Raw genomic sequence first — 22731 nt, 5'->3', positions numbered from 1 at the left:
TGTTCCTCAGAACCTGGTGTCCCCCCAGAACCTCACATCTCCCCAGAACCCAAAGCTCCTCAGAACCTGGTGTCCCCCCAGAACCTGGTGCCCCCCCAGAACCTCCCATCTCCCCACAACCCAAAGCTCCTCAAAACCTGGTGTCCCTCCAGAACCTCACATCTCTCCACAACCTGAAGCTCCTCAGAACCTGGTGTCCCCCCAGAACCTCATGTCCCCTCAGAACTTGGTGGCCCTTCAGAACGTCATGTCTCTCCATGACCTGATGTTCTCCAGAACCTGGTGTCCCCCCAGAACCTCACATCTTTCCAGAACCTGGTGTCCCCCATAACTTAATGTCTCCCCACAACCTGGTGTCCCCCCATAACCTCATGTCTCCCCACAACCCAAAACTCCTCAAAACCTGGTGTCCCCCCAGAACCTGGTGCCTCTCCATAACCTGGTGTCCCCCCAGAACCTGGTGCCTCTCCAGAACCTGGTGTTCCCCCAGGGCCTCCCATCTCCCCACAACCCAACGTTCCTCAGAACCTGGTGTCCCCCCAGAACCTGGTGTCTCTCCATAACCTGGTGCCCCCCCATAACCTCGTGTCTCTCCAGAACCTGGTGTCCCCCCAGAACCTGCTGTCCCCCCATAACCTCGTGTCTCTCCAGAACCTGATGTCCCCCAGAACCTCCCATCTCCCCAGAACCTCCCATCTCCCCACAACCCAAAGCTCCTCAGAACCTGGTGTCCCCCCAGAACCTCCCATCTCCCCAGAACCTCGTGTCTCTCCAGAACCTGGTGTCCCCCCAGAACCTGGTGTCCCCCCATAACCTCGTGTCCCCCCATAACCTCGTGTCTCTCCAGAACCTGGTGTCCCCCCAGAACCTCCCATCTCCCCAGAACCTCACGTCTCCCCACAACCCAAAGCTCCTCAGAACCTGGTGTCTCCCCATAACCTCGTGTCTCTCCAGAACCTGGTGTCCCCCCAGAACCTGGTGTCCCCCCAGAACCTCCCATCTCCCCAGAACCTCACATCTCCCCACAACCTAAAGCTCCTCAGAACCTGGTGTCCCCCCATAACCTTGTGTCTCTCCAGAACCTGGTGTCCCCCCAGAACCTCCCATCTCCCCAGAACCTCACGTCTCCCCACAACCCAACGTTCCTCATAACCTGGTGTCCCCCCAGAACCTGGTGTCTCTCCAGAACCTGGTGTCCCCCCAGAACCTCCCATCTCCCCGGAACCTCACGTCTCCCCGGAACCTAAAGCTCCTCAGAACCTGGTGTCCCCCCAGAACCTCACGTCTCTCCAGAACCTGATGTTCTCCAGAACCTGGTGTCCCCCCAGAACCTGGTGTCCCCCCATAACCTCCCTTCTCCCCACAACCCAAAGCTCCTCAGAACCTGGTATCCCCCCAGAACCTTGTGTCCCCCAAGAACCTGGTGTCCCCCAAGAACCTCCCATCTCCCCACAACCCAAAGCTCCTCAGAACCTGGTGTCCCCCCAGACCCCGGTACCTGGAGCCTCTTGAGCTGCCTGCTGACGCTGTGGAGGTCAGGTCCGGCTCCCACGCTCTCCAGCTGCTCCTCCAGCCTCCCCAGGCGCGCGTCCATCTCGGCGAAGCTGCGGCTCAAGCGCTCGGCGGCCGCCGCTTCGGCCAGACGCCTCGTCCTGGCCTGGCTCGTGGCCTCCAAGTCCACCCAGCATCTCCTCAGCTCCTCCAGCTGGCGCCCCACGGCCTCGGCCAACTCGGGTTTGGTCGCCAGGAGCTCCTCGCCCTCCTGGGGAAGGGGGGGGGATGGGTGGAAAATTTTTTGGGGGGGGTGGAGGGCGGCAAGGAAGGGGTTAAAGCTCATTTTTAAGCCCCTGGAACCCTCCAACCCCCACCCTGAGCCAGCAAGGAAGGGGTTAAAGCTCATTTTTAACCCCCCTGAGCCAGCAAGGAAGGGGTTAAAGCTCATTTCTACCCCCCAATCCAGCAAGGAAGGGGTTAAAGTGCATTTTTAACCCCCCCGAGCCAGCAAGGAAGGGGTTAAGGTTCATTTCTACCCCCCCAACCCAGCAAGGAAGGGGTTAAAGCTCATTTTTAACCCCCCTGAGCCAGCAAGGAAGGGGTTAAAGTGCATTTCTACCCCCCCAACCCAGCAAGGAAGGGGTTAAAGCTCAGTTTTAACCCCCCCGAGCCAGCAAGGAAGGAGTTAAAGCTCATTTCTACCCCCCAACCCAGCAAGGAAGGGGTTAAAGTGCATTTTAACCCCCCCAATCCAGCAAGGAAGGGGTTAAAGTGCATTTTAACCCCCCCCAAGCCAGCAAGGAAGGGGTTAAAGTGCATTTTTAAGCCCCTGGAACCCTCCAACCCCCCCCCGAGCCAGCAAGGAAGGAGTTAAAATCCATTTCTACCCCCCCAACCCAGCAAGGAAGGGGTTAAAGTTCATTTCTACCCCCCCAACCCGGCAAGGAAGGGGTTAAAATGCATTTTTAACCCCCCCAACCCAGCAAGGAAGGGGTTAAGGTTCATTTTTAACCCCCCCAACCCAGCAAGGAAGGGGTTAAAGCTCAGTTTTTGCCCCCCCAACCCCAAAATCCACCCCCTGAAAGCCCCTCTAGCCAGCAGGGAAGGGGTTAAGGCTCATTTCTGCCCCCCCAACCCCAAAATCCACCCCCAAAAGCCCCCCCAGACTCCCCTCTAGCCAGCAAGGAAGGGGTTAAAGCTCAGGTTTTGCCCCCCCAACCCCAAAATCCACCCCCTGAAAGCCCCCCCAGCCAGCAAGGAAGGGGTTAAAGGTCAGTTTTTGCCCCCCCAACCCCAAAATCCACCCCCTGAAAGCCCCCTCAGACCCCCCAACCCCCCCCTTCCCCCCCCAAAGCCAGCAAGGAAGGGGTTAAAGCTCAGTTTTTGCCCCCCCAACCCCAAAATCCACCCCTAAAGGCCCCCCAGACCCCCCTCTAGCCAGCAAGGAAGGGGTTAAAGCTCAGTTTTTGCCCCCCCAATCCCAAAATCCTCCCTCAAAAGCCCCCCCAGACCCCCCCAAACTCCCCTCCAGCCAGCAAGGAAGGGGTTAAAGCTCAGTTTTGCCCCCCCAACCCCAAAATCCACCCCTAAAGGCCCCCCAGACCCCCCTCTAGCCAGCGAGGAAGGGGTTAAAGCTCAGGTTTTGCCCCCCCAACCCCAAAATCCACCCCCTGAAAGCCCCCTCAGACCCCCCCAACCCCCCCTTCCGCCCCCTCCAGCCAGCAAGGAAGGGGTTAAAGCTCAGTTTTGCCCCCCCAACCCCAAAATCCACCCCCTGAAAGCCCCCTCAGACCCCCCCAACCCCCCCTTCCGCCCCCTCCAGCCAGCAAGGAAGGGGTTAAAGCTCAGTTTTGCCCCCCCAACCACCAAATCCACCCCCTAAAAGCCCCCCCAGACCCCCCTCTAGCCAGCAAGGAAGGGGTTAAAGCTCAGTTTTTGCCCCCCCAACCCCAAAACCCACCCTCTAAAAGCCCCCTCAGACCCCCCCAACCCCCCCTTTCCCCCCCCAAAGCCAGCAAGGAAGGGGTTAAAGCTCAGTTTTTGCCCCCCCAACCCCAAACCCCACCCTCTAAAAGCCCCCTCAGACCCCCCCAACCCCCCCTTTCCCCCCCCAAAGCCAGCAAGGAAGGGGTTAAAGCTCAGTTTTGCCCCCCCCAACCCCCCCAATCCATCAAGAAAGGGGTTAACCCCCCCCCCACCCGCCCCCCCCCCTCCATCCTTGGACCTTCTCGATCTTCTCCAGCCACTCCTTGCTCTGCTCCAGCTCGGCCTCCAGGGCTTGAGGCTTGAGCCAGGGCTTCTTGGGGCGCGGGGGGGGGGTCCCGCCGGGGGTCCCCGGCCATCAAGGTCTTCTCCTGCATCCACCCATGGAGCTGCGTCGCCGCGGAGACGGGAAGATGGTGATGGGGGGGGACACCGGCCAGGAGAACGTCACCCACCACCACCGAGGAGCGTGAGGAGGTCCCTCAAACCCAATGAAATCCGCTTGGGATGGAGAAACGGCCTTGGGAGGGTCAACGGTTGGCCAAGGTCAACCCAAGGGTTGAGGAGGAGGAAGGAGAGGGGGAGGAAGGTGATGGAGAAGAGGAGGAGGAGGAGGAGGGAGAAGAGGAAGATGGGGGAGAAGGAGAGGAGGAGGAGGATGGAGGAGGAGGAAGAGGAAGACGGGGAGAAGAAGAGGAAGAGGAAGAGGAAAATGGGGGAGAAGAAGAGGAAGAGGATGGAGAAGAGGAGGAGGAGGATGGAGAAGAGGAGGAGGAGGATGGAGAAGAAGAGGAGGAGGAGAATGGGGGAGGAGGAAGATGGGGAGAAGAAAAGGAAGAGGAAAATGGGGAGAAGAAGAGGAAGAGGAAGATGGGGAGAAGAAGAGGAAGATGGGGAGAAGAAGAGGAAGAGGAAAATGGGGAGAAGAAGAGGAGGAGGAGGATGGAGGAGAGGAGGAAGATGGGGGAGAAGAAGAGGAAGATGGGGAGAAGAGGAAGAGGATGGAGAAGAGGAGGAGGAGGAGGAAGAGGATGGGGGAGGAGGAAGAGGATGGGGGAGAAGATGAGGAAGAGGATGGAGGAGAAGAAGAAGAGGAGGAGAACGGAGAAGAAGAAGAGGAGGAGGAGGATGGGGGAGGAGGAAGACAGGGGAGAAGAGGAGGAAGAGGATGGAGAAGAAGAAGAGGAGGAAGAGGATGGAGGAAAAGAAGAAGAGGAGGATGGAGAAGAAGAAGAGGAGGAGGAGGATGGGGGAGCAGAAGACGAGGAGGAAGATGGTGGAGATGATGATGATGATGAGGAGCGATGCGGCAGAGGATTTTGCAGCAGCAGCAGCAGCAGCTCCGGGCGGAGCGCCCGCCGAGGCCTCCTCGCTGCGCCAGAGACGCCACCAGCGCCAGCTGGCCCCGCGTCCCCTCCCCGAGGTGACCCCGAAAGCCCATCCCACCCCAAAAACCCAGAGGAGAACCCCGAGATGCTGAGGATGGGGGTGAAGGGCCCCCCCGATCCATCAAACCCCCCCGAGATGCTGAGGATGGAGAGGAAGGACCCCTCCGATCCATCAAACCCCCCCGAGATGCTGAGGATGGGGGTGAAGGACCCCCCCGATCCATCAAACCCCCCCGAGATGCTGAGGATGGAGGGGAAGGACCCCCCCGATCCATCAAACCCCCCCGAGATGCTGAGGATGGGGGTGAAGGACCCCCCCGATCCATCAAACCCCCCCGAGATGCTGAGGATGGAGGGGAAGGACCCCCCCGATCCATCAAACCCCCCCGAGATGCTGAGGATGGAGGGGAAGGGCCCCCCCGATCCATCAAACCCCCCCGAGATGCTGAGGATGGAGGGGAAGGACCCCCCCCGATCCATCAAACCCCCCCGAGATGCTGAGGATGGAGGGGAAGGACCCCCCTGAATCCATCAAACCCCCCCGAGATGCTGAGGATGGAGGTGAAGGACCCCCTGATCCATCAAACCCCCCCGAGATGCTGAGGATGGAGGGGAAGGACCCCCCCGATCCATCAAACCCCCCCGAGATGCTGAGGATGGAGGGGAAGGGCCCCCCCAAAGCCATCAAACCCCCCCGAGATGCTGAGGATGGGGGTGAAGGACCCCCCCGATCCATCAAACCCCCCCGAGATGCTGAGGATGGAGGGGAAGGGCCCCCCCGATCCATCAAACCCCCCCGAGATGCTGAGGATGGAGGGGAAGGGCCCCCCCGATCCATCAACCCCCCCCGAGATGCTGAGGATGGAGGGGAAGGACCCCCCCGATCCATCAAACCCCCCCGAGATGCTGAGGATGGGGGGGAAGGACCCCCCCGATCCATCAAACCCCCCCGAGATGCTGAGGATGGAGGGGAAGGGCCCCCCCGATCCATCAAACCCCCCCGAGATGCTGAGGAGCACGTGAGGGCACCTGGATCAGCTCTGGGGGGGCCTTAGGGACCCCCCCAACCACACTCGAAGCCCCCCGAGATGCTGAGGAACATCTAGAGGGGGTTGGACCCACTTCAGCTCCCACCTCATCCACCATCAAACCCCCCTGAGATGCTGAGGAGCACGTGAGGACACCTGGATCCGCTCTGGGGGGACCTTAGGGACCTCCCCAAGCACACTCGAAGCCCCCTGAGATGCTGAGGAACATCTAGAGGGGTTGAGGGGTGGGACGTTGGACAGGGACCCGGGTCCTACCTCGTGGCAGTCCTGGAGGAACCTCTGGAGCTCCAGGTGGTCCTGCAGCCGCCGCATCCACTCCTGGGCCAGCTGGTAGTTGCGGTGGCTCCTGAAGGTGGAGTGGAGGCCACCTCAGCGCTGGAGACCCCTCGACACCTTCATCAAGCGCCTCCTGAACCTCCCCCTCTCCTCCAAAGCCAACGAACCCCACGGGGAAACTGAGGCACCGTGAGGAGGAGGCACCAGGAGATCCAGCTCCACCATCGTCCCGTGGGGGGAGGTTCTCGGAGCCGAAGGAGGTGGAGACGTCACCACGGTGGCCACCTACTTGGCGCGAAGACCTTCGGTGGCCTCGGCCACGCGGTCGCTGTAGAGGTTGCCTTGACGCTGGAGGCTCTCGCCGGCTTGGAGGGCCAGGTGGACCTTCTGGAGGTTGAGATCCATGGTGGTGAGGAAGTCCTTGTGCTTCTTGAGGGCGTTGGTGACACCTTCCACGGTGTCCGGCAGCTGGGCCTGGGCCAGGATGGACTCCTGGAGAAGGGACGGAGGAGGTGGAGGCTCCATCCTTGGTCACCTCTTCTGGGTTCATCCTCCACGAGTCCAGGTTCTCCTCAAGATCTTCTCCCAGCCCTGATTCGAGGTTCTCCTCTAGACCTTCTCCCACCCCCAACTCCAGCTTCTCCTCCAGACCTTCTCCCACCCCCAACTCCAGCTTCTCCTCCAGACCTTCTCCCATTCCCAACTCCAGCTTCTCCTCTCAGACCTTCTCCCATCCCCAACTCCAGCTTCTCCTCCAGACCTTCTCCCACCCCCAACTCCTCCTCCAGACCTTCTCCCACCCCCAATTCCAGCTTCTCCTCCAGACCTTCTCCCATCCCCAACTCCTCCTCTCAGACCTTCTCCCACCCCCAACTCCAGCTTCTCCTCTCAGACCTTCTCCCATCCCCAACTCCTCCTCTCAGTCCTTCTCCCACCCCCAACTCCAGCTCCTCCTCCAGACCTTCTCCAGGTTTCTCCTCCCGGGGGGTCTCTACCTGCTTGGAGAGGCTGGACTCGCACTTCTGGACGTCCCTCAGGAAGAGGTGGAAGACGTGGGCTTGGACCAGGACCTCCCTCCTCGTCTCCCAGCTCTGCAGGAGCTTCCCCCAGCCCGCGTCCAGCTTCTGCAGCCACTCCTGGAGCGCCAGGTCCGGCACCTCCTTCTCCTCCAAGGCCAGGAGCTCGCTGGCCGCTTGGATCTTGGCGTAGTCCTCCTCGTAGCCGTTGATCTCCTCCTTGAGGGCCGCGTGCCGCTCCAGCAGCCTCTCCGCGTGGCCCAAGCTCTCGGGGACCTCCCGGGAGGCCGCCGCCTCTTGGCTCTTCACCAACCACCCCAAGAAGTTGTCCAGGTCTTGGATGAACCTCTGCAAGCGCCCGGCGACGCTCAACGAGTCCTCGCAGCCTTGGAGAACCCTCTTGAGGGCCTCCCACTCCTCGCTGATCTCCTCGAAGGGCACCAGGATCTCCAGGGCTCTCCCGGGGTGAGCGGCGGCCAAGGCTTCGCCTTCTTCTTGAAGCTCCACCAAGCGAGGCTCCAAAACCACCAAGGCCGCCTCCATGGTGGAGAGACGGCGCTGGAGGGCCAGGACGCCGCCCAGGTCTCCTCCGTGGCCACCGCCCCCACCACCGGCCGCGGTGGCTTCGATGGCTTTTCGCTTCTCGCGCACCTGAGCCTTGACCTCGCCGCACTCCAGCAGGTAGTTCTGGATCTTCAGCACCGAGCTCAGCTGCTCCTTCTTCAGCTCCACCAGCTCCACCACCCGGTTCCACCTGGAGAGAGAGGCGGGAGGAGAGCCAGGGGGAGCTTGGACGCCAGCGTGGGGTCAACCAGGAGTGGGTTTGGTCCCCAGGAAGGGCTTGGCCCATTGCGTGAAGAGGTTGGCCCCATAGGGACGTCCCACCAGGATGGGATCCACCTGAGGCCTTGCAAACTCTTGGAATGGTCTTGGCCCACTCCACTGGAGACCTTGGCCCCATAGAGACATCCCACCACAATGGGATCCACCTCGGACCTTGCAAACTCTTGGGAAGAGCTTGGATCCATAGGGACGTCCCACCACGATGGGATCCACCTGGGGCCTTGCAAACTCTTGAGAAGAGCTTGGATCCATACGGATGTCCCACCATGATGGGATCCACCTTGGATCCATAGGGATGTCCCACCACTATGAGATCCACCTTGGATCCATAGGGATGTCCCACCACGATGGGATCCACCTGGGGCCTTGCAAACTCTTGGGAAGAGCTTGGATCCATAGGGACGTCCCACCATGATGGAGTCCACCTTGGATCCATAAGGATGTCCCATCACCATGAGATCCACCTCAAACATTTCTGGTCCCCAGGAAGGTCTTGGCCCATTCCACTGGAGACCTTGGCCCCATAGAGACATCCCACCACGATGGGATCCACCTCGGACCTTGCAAACTCTTGAGAAGAGCTTGGATCCATACGGACATCTCACCATGATGGGATCCACCTTGGATCCATAGGGATGTCCCACCACTATGGGATCCACCTGGGGCCTTGCAAACTCTTGAGAAGAGCTTGGATCCATAGGGACGTCCCACCATGATGGGATCCACCTTGGATCCATAGGGACATCCCACCACGATGGAGTCCACCTTGGATCCATAGGGATGTCCCATCACCATGAGATCCACCTCAAACATTTCTGGTCCCCAGGAAGGTCTTGGCCCATTCCACTGGAGACCTTGGCCCCATAGAGACGTCCCACCACGATGGGATCCACCTGGGGCCTTGCAAACTCTTGAGAAGAGCTTGGATCCATAGGGATGTCCCATCACGATGGGATCCACCTCGGACCTTGCAAACTCTTGGGAAGAGCTTGGATCCATAGGGACATCCCACCATGATGGGATCCACCTTGGATCCATAGGGACATCCCACCATGATGGGGTCCACCTGGGGCCTTGCAAACTCTTGGGAAGAGCTTGGATCCATAGGGACGTCCCACCACGATGGGATCCACCTCGGCCCTTGCAAACTCTTGGAATGGTCTTGGCCCGCTCCACTGGAGACCTTGGCCCCATAGAGACGTCCCACCACGATGGGATCCACCTTGGCCCTTGCAAACTCTTGGGATGCTCTTGGCCCCATAGGGTCGTCCCACCAGGATGGAAGAACCACGAGGTTGAGCTTCTGCTTCCCCTCACCCCCCAAGCACCTCGGGGACCCCCTGGGGCCCCCCCAGGACCTCCTCCCCGCGGCCCGTACCTGCCGTTGAGATGGTCCTGGCAGGCCCGCACCTCCTCGGAGCTGGGGTGCCCCCCGTCCACCAGCTGCTGCACCACCTGGTTGACGTCCAGGATCCGACCCATCACGCTGTTCATCTCCTGGTCGAGGCTTTCGAACCTTGAGGAGAAGACGACGTTCGCCGTGAGGTCCCCGGGGTGGGTTCCCAGCCCTCGTGTCCCCACCCCCCACCCCAACCCCACCCCAACCCACCGATGCTGGACCACCTCGACCTCGTCCAGCTCCTCGGGCACCTCCATCCTCTCCAACCACTGCTCCTTCTCGTCCAGCCAGACCTCGCAGGCGTGGACCTCGCTGAACATGCGGTAGACGGCCAAGGCGTCCTGGAGCCACTGGCGCCTCAACACGGCCACCTCGGCCACCTCCCCGTAGAGCTGCTCCACCTCCACCACCCGGATCTGGATGTCCACCCCTTGGCCGTGCTCGGGGGCCAAGAGGGCCAACTGCTTCCGGAGGGCCAAGACGGCCGCCCGGTGCTTCTCCACCTCTTCCACCACGGCTCGGTGCTTCCTCAGGAGAGCCCGGCTGGAGTAATCGTCGTGGCCAAAGTCGTCGCTGGAGACGATGCGGTAGGTGTCCTGCAGCCAGGCCACCAGGTCGTCCGTCTCCGAGGTGAACTGGAAGAAGTTGAGGGCCTCCTGCAAGCGTTGCTGGTGCAAACCCGTCACCTCCTCCAGCTTCTTCCAGCGCAGCCGGACCTCCCGCATCTTCTCCTGGATCCCGATGGGGCCGAAGCGTTTCTTGGCCAAGATCTCCTCGCCCTTCTTCATGCTCTGGTGCAGGAGAGCCCGGCGGCTGCCCAGCTCGCCCAACATGCTCTTGTGTTTGGTGGTCAAGGTCAAGACGCTGCTGAGGTCCCGCCCGCACGTCTTGGTGGCCAAGATCTTCTCCTTCTCGCGGATCCACGCCTCGGCCTCCTCCATCTCCTGGAAGAAGGTCCAGAGCTGGCGGTTCTCCTCCAGCTCCCGGCGCCTCTTGGCCGCCAGCTCCCGCAGCTCCTCCAAGCACGTCTGGACGTGGTTGACCCGGTTGCAGATGACCTGGGGGTCGCAGGGTTGGTAGCCTGGAGCGAGAGAACCGCGCCTCAAGACCTCGGTTGACCCCGTCAAGGCCAAGAACGTCTCCCGAGGCTTCCGGCGGCCCCTTCCCCGCGTCCCCGCGTTACCCTCCAGCTCCGAGAACTTGAGGGCGGCGGCGTTGAGGGCCCGAACGCGCTCGGTCTGAGCGGAGATGTCGGCCTCCAGCAGCCCCTGCTTCTGGAGAAGGTCCTCGACCTCCAGGAGGTGCTTCCCCGAGTCCTTGGAGAGCAGCAGCGCCTGGGGAAGGAGAAGCAGAGAACCAGAGAACCATGGAGTCATAGAATAGTAGAATCAGAGAGTCAGAGAGTCATAAAATCATAGAATCGAAGAACCGAAGAACCGTAGAGTCACAGAGTCAAAGAACCGTAGAGTCAAAGAACCAAAGAACCGAAGAACCAAAGAACCGAAGAACCAAAAATCCGAAGAACCGAAGAAGCGAAGAAGCGAAGATCCGAAGAACCAAAGAACCAAAGAACCAAAGAACCAAAGAACCAAAGAACCAAAGAACCAAAGAACCAAAGAACCAAAAAACCGAAGAACCAAAAAACCGAAGAACCAAAAAACCGAAGAACCAAAAAACCGAAGAACCAAAAAACCTGAAGAACCAAAGAACCTGAAGAACCAAAGAACCAAAGAGTCAAAGAATCGTAGAGTCGAAGGACCAAAGAGTCAAAGGACCAAAGGACCAAAGAGTCAAAGGGCCAAAGGACCAAAGAGTCAAAGAGCCAAAGGACCAAAGGACCAAAGGACCAAAGAGTCAGAGAATCACCAGGTTGGAAGAGACCCATCGGATCATGGAGTCCAACCGTCCCCATCAACCACTGACCCGTGTCCCTCAGCACCTCGTCCACCCGTCCCTCAAACCCTCCAGGGTTGGGGACTCAACCCCCTCCCTGTTCCAGGGCCCAGGGCCCCTTTCTGTGAAGAATCTTCTCTTGATGTCCCATCTGAGGCTCCCCGGGTGGAGCTGGAGGCCGTTCCCCCTCGTCCTGTCCCCTCGGGAGAAGAGCCCAGCTCCCTCCTCTCCACAACCTCCTCGCAGGGAGTTGGAGAGAGCAACGAGCTCTCCCCTCGGCCTCCTCTTCTCCAGCTCCCTCAGCCGCTCCTCTTCTTCTCCAGCCCCTTCCCCAGCTCCGGGCTCTTCTCCGGAGGCTCCAGGCCCTCCAGGTTCTCCTCGGGGCCCAGAGCTGCCCCCAGGATTCGAGGTCGGGTCTCCCCAGCGGCCGAGGGAGAAGAACCTCCCTGGGGGCTGCTCCAAGCCGAGACGCCCTTGGCCAAGAAGGAGCCCGCGAGGTCCCTGGGCTCTTTCTCACCTGCATCTCCTCCATCCAGTCGATCATGTAGACCATCTCCTGGAAGATCTTCTGCAGGGCCAGGTTCTGCTCGAGGCGGGCGCGCCGGGCGCCGAGGAGCTGGGTGAGGAGCCCCCATTGGCGCAGGACGTTGTCCTTCTGGGCGCCGATGCGCTTGGTGTCGTAGTAGCCCTCGGCCTCCATCTCCAGGGCCAGCTCCACCACCACCTGGATGCGCTCCTGGTAGGAGGAGATGTCAGCTTCGATGGCCTCGTGCTTCTTCATGGCGGCCTCCACCGCCGGCAGGTCGTAACCAAAGTTGTCCTAAAGGGCGGGGAGACGGCGTCAAGCCAAGGGGAACCTCCTCACCAGGAGCTCCCACCACCCAACGACCCACCAAGGTCCTACTCAGGGTCCCACCAAGGTCCTACTCAAGGTCCCACTCAAGGTCCCACCCAAGGTCCCACCACCTAAGGGGATGGAGATGCCACCAAGCCAAGGGGAACCTCCTCACCAGGAGTTCCCACCACCCAACGACCCACCAAGGTCCTATTCAAAGTCCCACCAAGGTCCTACTCAAGGTCCCACCCCCCAAAGGTCCCATCAAGATCCCACCAAGGTCTCACTCAAGGTCCCACCACCTAAGGGGATGGAGATGCCACCAAGCCAAGGGGACCCTCCCCACCAAGAGGTCCCATCACTCAAGATCCCACTCAAGGTCCCACCCAAAGTCCCACCCCAGGTCCCACCAGCTAAGGGGGTGGAGATGCCACCAAGCCAAGGGGACCCTCCTCAACAAGAGGTCCCACCACTCAAGGTCCCACTACCTAAGGGGATGGAGATGCCACCAAGCCAAGGGGACTCTCCTCAACAAGAGGTCCCACCACTCAAGGTCCCACTACCTAAGGGGATGGAGATGCCACCAAGCCAAGGGGACCCTCCCCACCAAGAGGTCCCACCACTCAAGATCCCACTCAAGGTCCCACCCCAGGTCCCACCAGCTAAGGGGATGGAGATGCCACCAAGCCAAGGGGACCCTCCCCACCAAGAGGTCCCACCACCCAAGGTCCCATCAAGATCCCACCAAGGTCTCACTCAAGGTCCCACTACCTAAGGGGATGGAGATGTCACCAAGCCAAGGGGACCCTCCCCACCAAGAGGTCCCACCACTCAAGGTCCCATCAAGATCCCACCAAGGTCTCACTCAAGGTCCCACCACCTAAGGGGATGGAGATGCCACCAAGCCAAGGGGACCCTGTCCCACCACCCAAGGTGAAGGTCCCCATGGATCTCCTGGCCCCGTCCCACCTGCGAGACCAGCCGCTGGTTCTCGTTGAGCCACGTCTCCCTCATGGCGGCTTTGTGGTCGAAACGTTGGGCCAGAAGCTCCAGCTTCTCCTGCCGGATCAGCTCGTTGCGCAGAAGAACCTCCCGCTCGTGCTCCGCCTTCTCCAGGCAGCTCCAAGCCTGGAGGGGGGCAGGGGGACACCAGGCTCAGCGAGGAGCTCCCCAGATCTTCTTGGGGTCCCTCAGACCTTCTCAAGGTCCCCTAGATCCTCTCAGGGACTCCAGATCCTCTTGAGGTCCCCCAGACCTTCTCAGGGTCCCCCAGACTTTCTCAGGGACTCCAGATCCTCTCAGGGACTCCAGATCCTCTTGAGGTCTCCCAGATCCTCTCAGGATTCCCAGATCTTCTCAGGGTCCCCCAGATCCTCCTGAGGTCCCCCAGATCTTCTCAGGGTCCCCCAGATCCTCTTGAGGTCCCCCAGATCCTCTCAGGGACCCCAGATCCTCTCAGGGACCCCAGACCTTCTCAAGAGACCCCAGACCTTCTCAGGGTCCCCAGATCCTCTTGAGGTCCCCCAGATCCTCTCAGGGTTCCCAGATCTTCTCAGGGTCCCCCAGATCCTCTCAGTATCCCCCAGACCTTCTCAGGGTCCCCCAGATCCTCTAAGGGTCCCCCAGACCTTCTCAGGGTCCCCAGACCTTCTCAAGAGACCCCAGACCTGCTCAGGGTCCCCCAGACCTTCTCAGGAGACCCCAGATCTTCTCAAGAGACCACAGACCTGCTCAGGGTCCCCCAGACCCTCTCAGGGGCCCCAGATCTTCTCAGGGACCCCAGATCCTCTTGAGGTCCCCCAGACCTTCTCAGGGTCCCCAGATCTTCTCATGGACCCCAGATCTTCTCAAGAGACCCCAGACCTTCCTGGGGACCCCAGACCTTCTCAGGGACCCCAGACCCTCTCAGGGTCCCTCAGACCTTCTCAGGAGACCCCAGACCTTCTCAGGGACCCCAGACCTTCTCAGGGACCCCAGACCCTCTCAGGGTCCCTCAGACCTTCTCAAGAGGCCCCAGACCTTCTCAGGGACCCCAGACCTTCTCAGGGTCCCCCAGACCCTCTCAGGGTCCCTCAGACCTTCTCAAGAGACCCCAGACCTTCTCGGGGACCCCCCAGGACCTCCCCCCCCCAGCACCTTGTTGATGTCGGAGATGCTCTTGCCCTCGCTGGGCACGTAGAGTTTGCGGTTGTTGGCTCGGAGTTTGCTCTGGATGGTGAAGAGCAGGACCTCCAGGTTCCCTTTCTCCTGGAACCTGCTCGGGGTGGTGGCACCAGGTCAGGACCCACCCGGGGGGGTGGCCCCACGCGTCCCTCCCCCTCAAAGGCCGGGAGGTTCTCACTTGACGGGCTTCTCCAAGGTGCAGAAGGCGGTGAAGGCCTGGAGCTGCTGCTGGACCCCGGCCAGCGAGTTGGCGAACTTCTGGTTGCTGATGATGGTGACGGTGAGGTGGATCCAGGCCAGAAGCTCAGCGGCCAGCGCCTCGTACCGCCCCACGATGGCCTCGATCTCCATGGCTTGGTCCAGAACCTGGAAAGGTGAGGGACGAGGCCCCTCAGAGCCTCCTCGGGCAACCTCGGAGGCTTGAGGAGCAACCTTGGAGGCCCGAGGGGCAACCAAGGAGGTCTGAGGGGCAACCAAGGTGGCTTGAGGGGCAAGCTTGGAGGCCCGAGGGGCAACCAAGACTTGAGAAGCAACCTTGGAGGCTTGAGGGGCAACCAAGGAGGCCTGAGGGGCAATCAACGAGGCTTGAGGGGCAACCTTGGAGGCCTGAGGGGCAACCAAGACTCGAGAAGCAACCTTGGAGGCTTGAGAAGCAACCAAGACTTGAGAAGCAACCTTGGAGGCTTGAGGGGCAACCAAGGAGGCCCGAGGGGCAACCAAGACTTGAGAAGCAACCTTGGAGGCTTGAGAAGCAACCTTGGAGGCTTGAGAAGCAACCTTGGAGGCTTGAGGGGCAACCAAGGAGGCCTGAGGGGCAACCTTGGAGGCCCGAGGGGCAACCAAGATGTCTTGAGGGGCAAGCTTGGAGGCCCGAGGGGCAACCAAGACTTGAGAAGCAACCTTGGAGGCTTGAGGGGCAACCAAGGAGGCCCAAGGGGCAACCAAGGAGGCCTGAGAAGCAACCAAGGCTTGAGGGGCAACCTTGGAGGCCTGAGGGGCAACCAAGACTTGAGAAGCAACCTTGGAGGCTTGAGAAGCAACCAAGACTTGAGAAGCAACCTTGGAGGCTTGAGGGGCAACCAAGGTGGCTTGGGGGCAACCAAGGAGGCCTGAGGGGCAAGCTTGGAGGCCCGAGGGGCAACCAAGACTTGAGAAGCAACCTTGGAGGCTTGAGAAGCAACCTTGGAGGCTTGAGAAGCAACCTTGGAGGCTTGAGGGGCAACCAAGGAGGCCTGAGAAGCAACCAAGGCTTGAGGGGCAACCTTGGAGGCCTGAGGGGCAACCAAGACTTGAGAAGCAACCTTGGAGGCTTGAGAAGCAACCAAGACTTGAGAAGCAACCTTGGAGGCTTGAGGGGCAACCAAGGAGGCCTGAGGGGCAATCAACGAGGCTTGAGGGGCAACCAAGGCTTGAGAAGCAACCTTGGAGGCTTGAGGGGCAACTAAGGTGGTTTGAGGAGCAACCAAGGAGGCCTGAGGAGCAAGCTTGGAGGCCCGAGGGGCAACCAAGACTTGAGAAGCAACCTTGGAGGCTCAAGGGGCAACCTTGGAGGCTCGAGGGGCTCCAGGACGTGGAGCAGGACCCACCTTCCCGATGCGCTTCCCCTCCACGGCCAAGGCCTTCATCTTGGAGAAGTAGTGGTAGAAGGACACCACGTAGGTGATGATGGACTTCTCGTCGGGGTCCTCCATGTTGACGTCTGGCGGGTGGTGAAGGGTCGGTCCCCGAGCTCCTCCAGGTCCCCCCCGACCACCCACCCGGGTCCAGCAGAGCCCGAGCTTCTCCCCTCAACCTGAAACCCCCAGTAGATCCTTCAAGGTGGCTCATGACACCGGGAGAAACTAGATGGATGGTTGCAGATGCCCCCACACCGTGTGGACCACCCGGAAGATGGGACCGTGGTGGTGAGGAGACCCTAGATCATCCCATCCTGGTGGGAGATGGGACCGTGGTGGTGATGGTGGAGATGGGGAGGTCCTATCTCATCCCATCCTGGTGTTAGATGGGACCGTGGTGGTGGTGGTGGAGGTGGGGAGGTCCTATCTCATCCCAACCTGGTGGTAGATGGGACCATGGTGGTGGTGGTGGAGATGGGGAGGTCCTATCTCATCCCATCCTGGTGGTAGATGGGACCATGGTGGTGACGATGGAGATGGGGAGGTCCTATCTCATCCCAACCTGGTGGTAGATGGGACCGTGGTGGTGATGATGGAGATGGGGAGGTCCTATCTCATCCCAACCTGGTGGTAGATGGGACCATGGTGGTGATGATGGAGATGGGCAGGTCCTATCTCATCCCAGCCTAGCAGTAGATGGGACCATGGTGGTGGTGGTGGAGATGGGGAGGTCCTATCTCATCCCATCTTGGTGTTAGATGGGACCATGGTGGTGGTGGTGGAGATGGGGAAGTCCTATCTCATCCCAACCTGGTGGGAGATGGGACCATGGTGGTGGTGGTGGAGATGGGGAGGTCCTATCTCATCCCAACCTGGTGGTAGATGGGACCATGGTGGTGGTGGTGGAGATGGGGAGGTCCTATCTCATCCCATCTTGGTGTTAGATGGGACCATGGTGGTGGTGGTGGAGATGGGGAGGTCCTATCTCATCCCATCCTGGTGTTAGATGGGACCATGGTGGTGGTGGTGGAGATGGGGAGGTCCTATCTCATCCCATCCTGGTGGTAGATGGGACCATGGTGGTGATGATGGAGATGGGGAGGTCCTATCTCAACCCAACCTGGTGTTAGATGGGACCATGGTGGTGGTGGTGGAGATGGGGAGGTCCTATCTCATCCCAACCTGGTGTTAGATGGGACCGTGGTGGTGATGATGGAGATGGGGAGGTCCTATCTCATCCCATCCTGGTGGTAGATGGGACCGTGGTGGTGATGATGGGGAAGGGGAGGTCCTATCTCATCCCATCCTGGTGGTAGATGGGACCATGGTGGTGGTGGTGGAGATGGGGAGGTCCTATCTCATCCCAACCTGGTGTTAGATGGGACCGTGGTGGTGGTGGTGGAGATGGGGAGGTCCTATCTCATCCCAACCCGGTGTTAGATGGGACCGTGGTGGTGATGATGGAGATGGGGAGGTCCTATCTCATCCCAACCTGGTGGTAGATGGGACCATGGTGGTGGTGGTGGAGATGGGGAGGTCCTATCTCAACCCAACCCAGTGTTAGATGGGACCGTGGTGGTGATGATGGAGATGGGGAGGTCCTATCTCAACCCAACCTGGTGTTAGATGGGACCATGGTGGTGGTGGTGGAGATGGGGAGGTCCTATCTCATCCCAACCTGGTGTTAGATGGGACCGTGGTGGTGGTGATGGAGATGGGGAGGTCCTATCTCATCCCAACCTGGTGGTAGATGGGACCATGGTGGTGATGATGGAGATGGGGAGGTCCTATCTCATCCCAACCCAGTAGTAGATGACCATGAAGACCATGAGTGGGGACGGGAAGGTCCCATCTCATCCCATCGTGGTGGGAGGTGGAACATCTCCCACCCCACCCCACCCCGTCCCTACCCTCGGGGTCCAGCAGTTTGCTGAGCCCCAGGTGCTGCTCGGCCGTGTTGAAGGCTTGTTGGAGGTTGTAGGTGGCGTTGGACTTGGTCAACTTGTGGAAGTCCACGAGGTCCGGCCTGCGGGGAGGAGAGAGCAGCTCCGAGCTTCCTCGTCCCGCGCAGGGAAGCCCCGAGGTGGGGTTGTCCGCCCGCCCCCGACCCCAGCGCGGAAGAACCTGTGCTTGTGGATGAGGGCGTTGAAGGCCAAGCCGTCCCTCCAGCTGGTGGTGAAGTTCTGGATGTTCACCTCGGGGTAGCTGCGGGGAAGGGAGAAGGTCACGGAGGGGCTGGATCCATCCATGGCCATGGGGAAGGTCCATCCATGGCCATGGAGAAGGTCCATCCACGGCCATGGAGAAGGTCCATCCACGGCCACGGAGGGGCTGGATCCATCCATGGCCATGGGGAAGGTCCATCCATGGCCACGGAGGGGCTGGATCCATCCATGGCCATGGGGAAGGTCCATCCATGTCCATGGAGAAGGTCCATCCATGGCCACGGAGGGGCTGGATCCATCCACGTCCATGGGGAAGGTCCATCCATGGCCATGGAGAAGGTCCATCCATGGCCACGGAGGGGCTGGATCCATCCATGGCCATGGGGAAGGTCCATCCATGTCCATGGGGAAGGTCCATCCATGGCCACGGAGGGGCTGGATCCATCCATGTCCACAGAGAAGGTCCATCCATGGCCATGGGGAAGGTCCATCCATGGCCACGGAGGGGCTGGATCCATCCATGTCCATGGGGAAAGTCCATCCATGGCCACGGAGAAGGTCCATCCATGGCCATGGAGGGGCTGGATCCATCCATGGCCACGGAGGGGCTGGATCCATCCATGTCCATGGAGAAGGTCCATCCATGGCCACGGAGGGGCTGGATCCATCCATGGCCGTGGGGAAAGTCCATCCACGGCCACGGAGAAGGTCCATCCATGGTCACGGAGGGGCTGGATCCATCCATGGCCATGGGGAAGGTCCATCCATGGCCATGGGGAAGGTCCATCCATGGCCACGGAGGGGCTGGATCCATCCACGTCCACGGAGAAGGTCCACGTGGTGGTCAACCCTCACCCCGCCGTCTTCATCTGGCACCAGAGCAGAAGCGCGTCCTTGGCCGAGCGCGTCTCCCGGTTGTCCTCGGTCTTGATCTTGATCACCTGGATCTGGAGAAACCCAAGAAGCCCTGAGGCCCAGCCTGGACCTTGCGGTGGGGACGGTGTCTCCTCCAAGGTGTCTCCGAGGTGTCTCCAACCCCTCCCCACGGCTACCTGGAAGCGCAGGATGATGGTCCAGATGAGGCCCAGGGTGAGGCGGTGGTTGCCGTCCACGATGTCGTGGGAGCCCACGTTCTCCAGGTGCACCCGCTGCTCCTTGAGGAACTGCAGGGCCTTGTCCACGTTCTCCAGCGAGTGGATCCGCATCCGGCCCCGCGTCGGCTTGGGCTGGAGGAGACGACAGCCACCACCACCGTGAGCTTGGAGAAAGCCCTCCCGACCGGCTCCTCCAGCCCTGGAAGCTGGTGGGACCACGGTGGGGGGGACACGGGGAGGTCCCACCTCATCCCAACCCAGTGGGAGATGGTGGGAACCCATCACCTACATCACTGTGATGGTGGTGGGGACGTGGGAGATGGGATCGAGGTGATGGGGACGTGGTTGATGGGACCCTGGAGGTGGAGAAGGTGATGGGGACGTGGTTGATGGGACCCTGGAGGTGGAGAAGGTGACGGGGACGTGGTTGATGGGACCCTGGAGGTGGAGAAGGTGATGGGGACGTGGTTGATGGGACCCTGGAGGTGGAGAAGGTGATGGGGACGTGGTTGATGGGATCGTGGAGGTGGAGAAGGTGATGGGGACGTGGTTGATGGGACCCTGGAGGTGGAGAAGGTGACGGGGACGTGGTTGATGGGACCCTGGAGGTGGAGAAGGTGATGGGGACGTGGTTGATGGGACCCTGGAGGTGGAGAAGGTGACGGGGACGTGGTTGATGGGACCCTGGAGGCGGTGGTGGGAGGTCCCAGCTCTCACCAGCTGCTCCCCGGAGAGGACCTCCAGCAGGCGGGTGAGGACGAAGCCATCGCGGAGGTCGGCGTAGAGGTCCCCGATGCGGCAGGAGACGCGGGCGAGGTGGGAATTGACCCACTTGGTGAAGGTTTTCTTCTGCACCGCGTCCCGCTCATCTGCTCCGGGGAGGAACGGGGAGGAGATGTGGGGGTGGGAACCCAGTAGGGGGGTGGTGGGACCCCAGTAGGTGGTGGTGGGACCCCAGTATGGGGTGGTGGGAACCCAATATGGGGTGGTGGGACCATGGTAGGTGGATGGATCCCCAGTAGGGGCAGCAGGAACCCAGTTAGGGAGGTGGTGGGACCCCAGTAGGGGGTGAGACCCCAGTGGGTGATGGTGGAACCCCAGTAGGTGGTGGTGGGAACCCAGTAGGGGGGTGGTGGGAACCCAGTAGGGGGGTGGTGGGACCCCAGAAGTGGGTTGGAACCCAGTGGGTGATGGTGGAACCCCAGTAGGTGGTGGTGGGAACCCAGTAGGTGGTGGTGGGAACCCAGTAGGGGGGTGGTGGGACCCCAGTAGGGGGGTGGTGGGAGCCCAGAAGTGGGTGATGGTGGAACCCCAGTAGGTGGTGGTGGGAACCCAGTAGGTGGTGGTGGGAACCCAGTAGGGGGGTGGTGGGAACCCAGTTAGGGGTTGGAACCCAGTAGGGGGGTGGTGGGAACCCAGTTAGGGAGGTGGTGGGACCCCAGTAGGTGGTGGTGGGAACCCAGTAAATGGTGGTGGGAACCCAGTAGGGCGCGGTGGGAAACCAGTATGGGGGGTGGTGGGACCCCAGAAGTGGGTGAGACCCCAGTGGGTGATGGTGGAGCCCCAGTAGGTGGTGGTGGGACCCCAGAAGTGGGTTGGAACCCAGTGGGTGACGGTGGAACCCCAGTAGGTGGTGGTGGGAACCCAGTAAGTGGTGGTGGGACCCCAGTGGGTGATGGTGGAGCCCCAGTAGGTGGTGGTGGGAACCCAGTAAATGGTGGTGGGAACCCAGTAGGGGGGTGGTGGGACCCCAGTTAGGGGTTGGAACCCAGTAGGGGGGTGGTGGGAACCCAGTTAGGGAGGTGGTGGGACCCCAGAAGTGGCTGAGACCCCAGTGGGTGATGGTGGAACCCCAGTAGGTGGTGCTGGGAAGCCAGTAAATGGTGGTGGGAACCCAGTAGGGCGTGGTGGGAAACCAGTATGGGGGGTGGTGGGACCCCAGAAGTGGGTGAGACCCCAGTGGGTGATGGTGGAGCCCCAGTAGGTGGTGGTGGGACCCCAGAAAGTGGTGGTGGGAACCCAGAAAGTGGTGGTGGGAAACCAGAAAGTGGGTTGGAACCCAGTAGGGGGGTGGTGGGGCCCCAGTTAGGGAGGTGGTGGGACCCCAGAAGTGGCTGAGACCCCAGTGGGTGATGGTGGAACCCCAGTAGGTGATGGTGGGACCCTAGTAGGGGGGTGGTGGGAGCCCAGAAGTGGGTTGGAACCCAGTGGGTGATGGTGGAACCCCAGTAGATGGTGGTGGGAACCCAGTAGGGGGGTGGTGGGAGCCCAGTTAGGGGTTGGAACCCAGTAGGTGGTGGTGGGAGCCCAGTAGGGGGGTGGTGGGGTTGGTCGTACCGGCCAAGGCTTTGATGCGGGAGCACTCGAAGAGCTTGGCGGTGGCCGTGGCGTCGTCCCAGCCCCGCGTGTCCCCGCTCTCCCAGGGGCCGTTGTTGTTGTTCTGCTGCTCGGGGTTGTCCAGCTCGGCCGCCACGGCCGCCATGGGGCTGGGACGGACAGATGGACACCGAGGGTCAGCCAGGGACGCGGGGGGAAGGGGGACACGGGGAGTCACCCAAGGACACACGGACGTGGGGAGTCACACATGGACACATGGACGTGGGGACATGGAGAGTCAGCCAAGGACACACGGACGTGGGGACACGGAGTCATTCATGGACACACGGACATGGGGAGTCACACATGGACACGGGGATATGGAGTCATCCATGGACACACGGACATGGGGACATGGACAAGGACATGGGGACACAGAGTCATCCATGGACACATGGACATGGGGACATGGAGAGTCACCCATGGACACACGGACGTGGGGACACGGAGTCGTTCATGGACACACGGACATGGGGAGTCACACATGGACACGGGGATATGGAGTCATCCATGGACACACGGACATGGGGAGTCACACATGGACACGGGGATATGGAGTCATCCATGGACACACGGACATGGGGACATGGAGAGTCACCCATGGACACACAGATGTGGGGACATGGAGAGTCAGCCAAGGACACACGGATGTGGGGAGTCACACATGGACACACAGACGTGGGGACATGGAGAGTCAGCCAAGGACACACGGATGTGGGGACACGGAGTCGTTCATGGACACATGGACATGGGGAGTCACACATGGACATGGGGATATGGAGTCATCCATGGACACACGGACATGGGGACATGGAGAGTCAGCCAAGGACACACAGACGTGGGGACACGGAGTCGTTCATGGACACACGGACATGGGGAGTCACACATGGACACGGGGATATGGAGTCATCCATGGACACACGGACATGGGGACATGGAGAGTCACCCATGGACACACAGACGTGGGGACATAGAGAGTCAGCCAAGGACACACGGATGTGGGGACACGGAGTCGTTCATGGACACACGGACATGGGGAGTCACACATGGACATGGGGATATGGAGAGTCACCCATGGACACACAGACATGGGGACATGGAGTCGTTCACGGACACACGGACATGGGGACATGGACAAGGA

The 22731-nt window shown here is 60.8% G+C and overlaps 1 protein-coding gene across 1 annotated transcript in view; it reads right to left on the bottom strand.

Moving 5' to 3' along the window:
• The window catches only part of SPTBN4 (spectrin beta, non-erythrocytic 4), a 36970-nt gene extending 15270 nt beyond the window's left edge, over positions 1–21700 (bottom strand). The window contains 20 exon segments of the mRNA XM_069882233.1: positions 1499–1762; positions 3719–3811; positions 3813–3866; positions 6170–6260; positions 6480–6682; positions 7186–7960; positions 9428–9565; positions 9659–10529; positions 10632–10782; positions 11859–12161; positions 13146–13304; positions 14313–14430; positions 14518–14705; positions 15926–16038; positions 17866–17981; positions 18080–18160; positions 18976–19067; positions 19173–19346; positions 19932–20083; positions 21552–21700. Of these exon segments, the coding sequence (XP_069738334.1) occupies positions 1499–1762; positions 3719–3811; positions 3813–3866; positions 6170–6260; positions 6480–6682; positions 7186–7960; positions 9428–9565; positions 9659–10529; positions 10632–10782; positions 11859–12161; positions 13146–13304; positions 14313–14430; positions 14518–14705; positions 15926–16038; positions 17866–17981; positions 18080–18160; positions 18976–19067; positions 19173–19346; positions 19932–20083; positions 21552–21696 (4281 nt within the window). The 5' untranslated portion in view covers positions 21697–21700.
• Positions 21701–22731: the final 1031 nt, after the last annotated feature.

The sequence above is a fragment of the Phaenicophaeus curvirostris genome, unplaced genomic scaffold, assembly GCF_032191515.1.
Source record: "Phaenicophaeus curvirostris isolate KB17595 unplaced genomic scaffold, BPBGC_Pcur_1.0 scaffold_93, whole genome shotgun sequence".
In the NCBI taxonomy this organism is placed as follows: Eukaryota; Metazoa; Chordata; class Aves; order Cuculiformes; family Cuculidae; genus Phaenicophaeus; species Phaenicophaeus curvirostris.
This window is presented reverse-complemented; position numbering and strand designations above follow the sequence as displayed.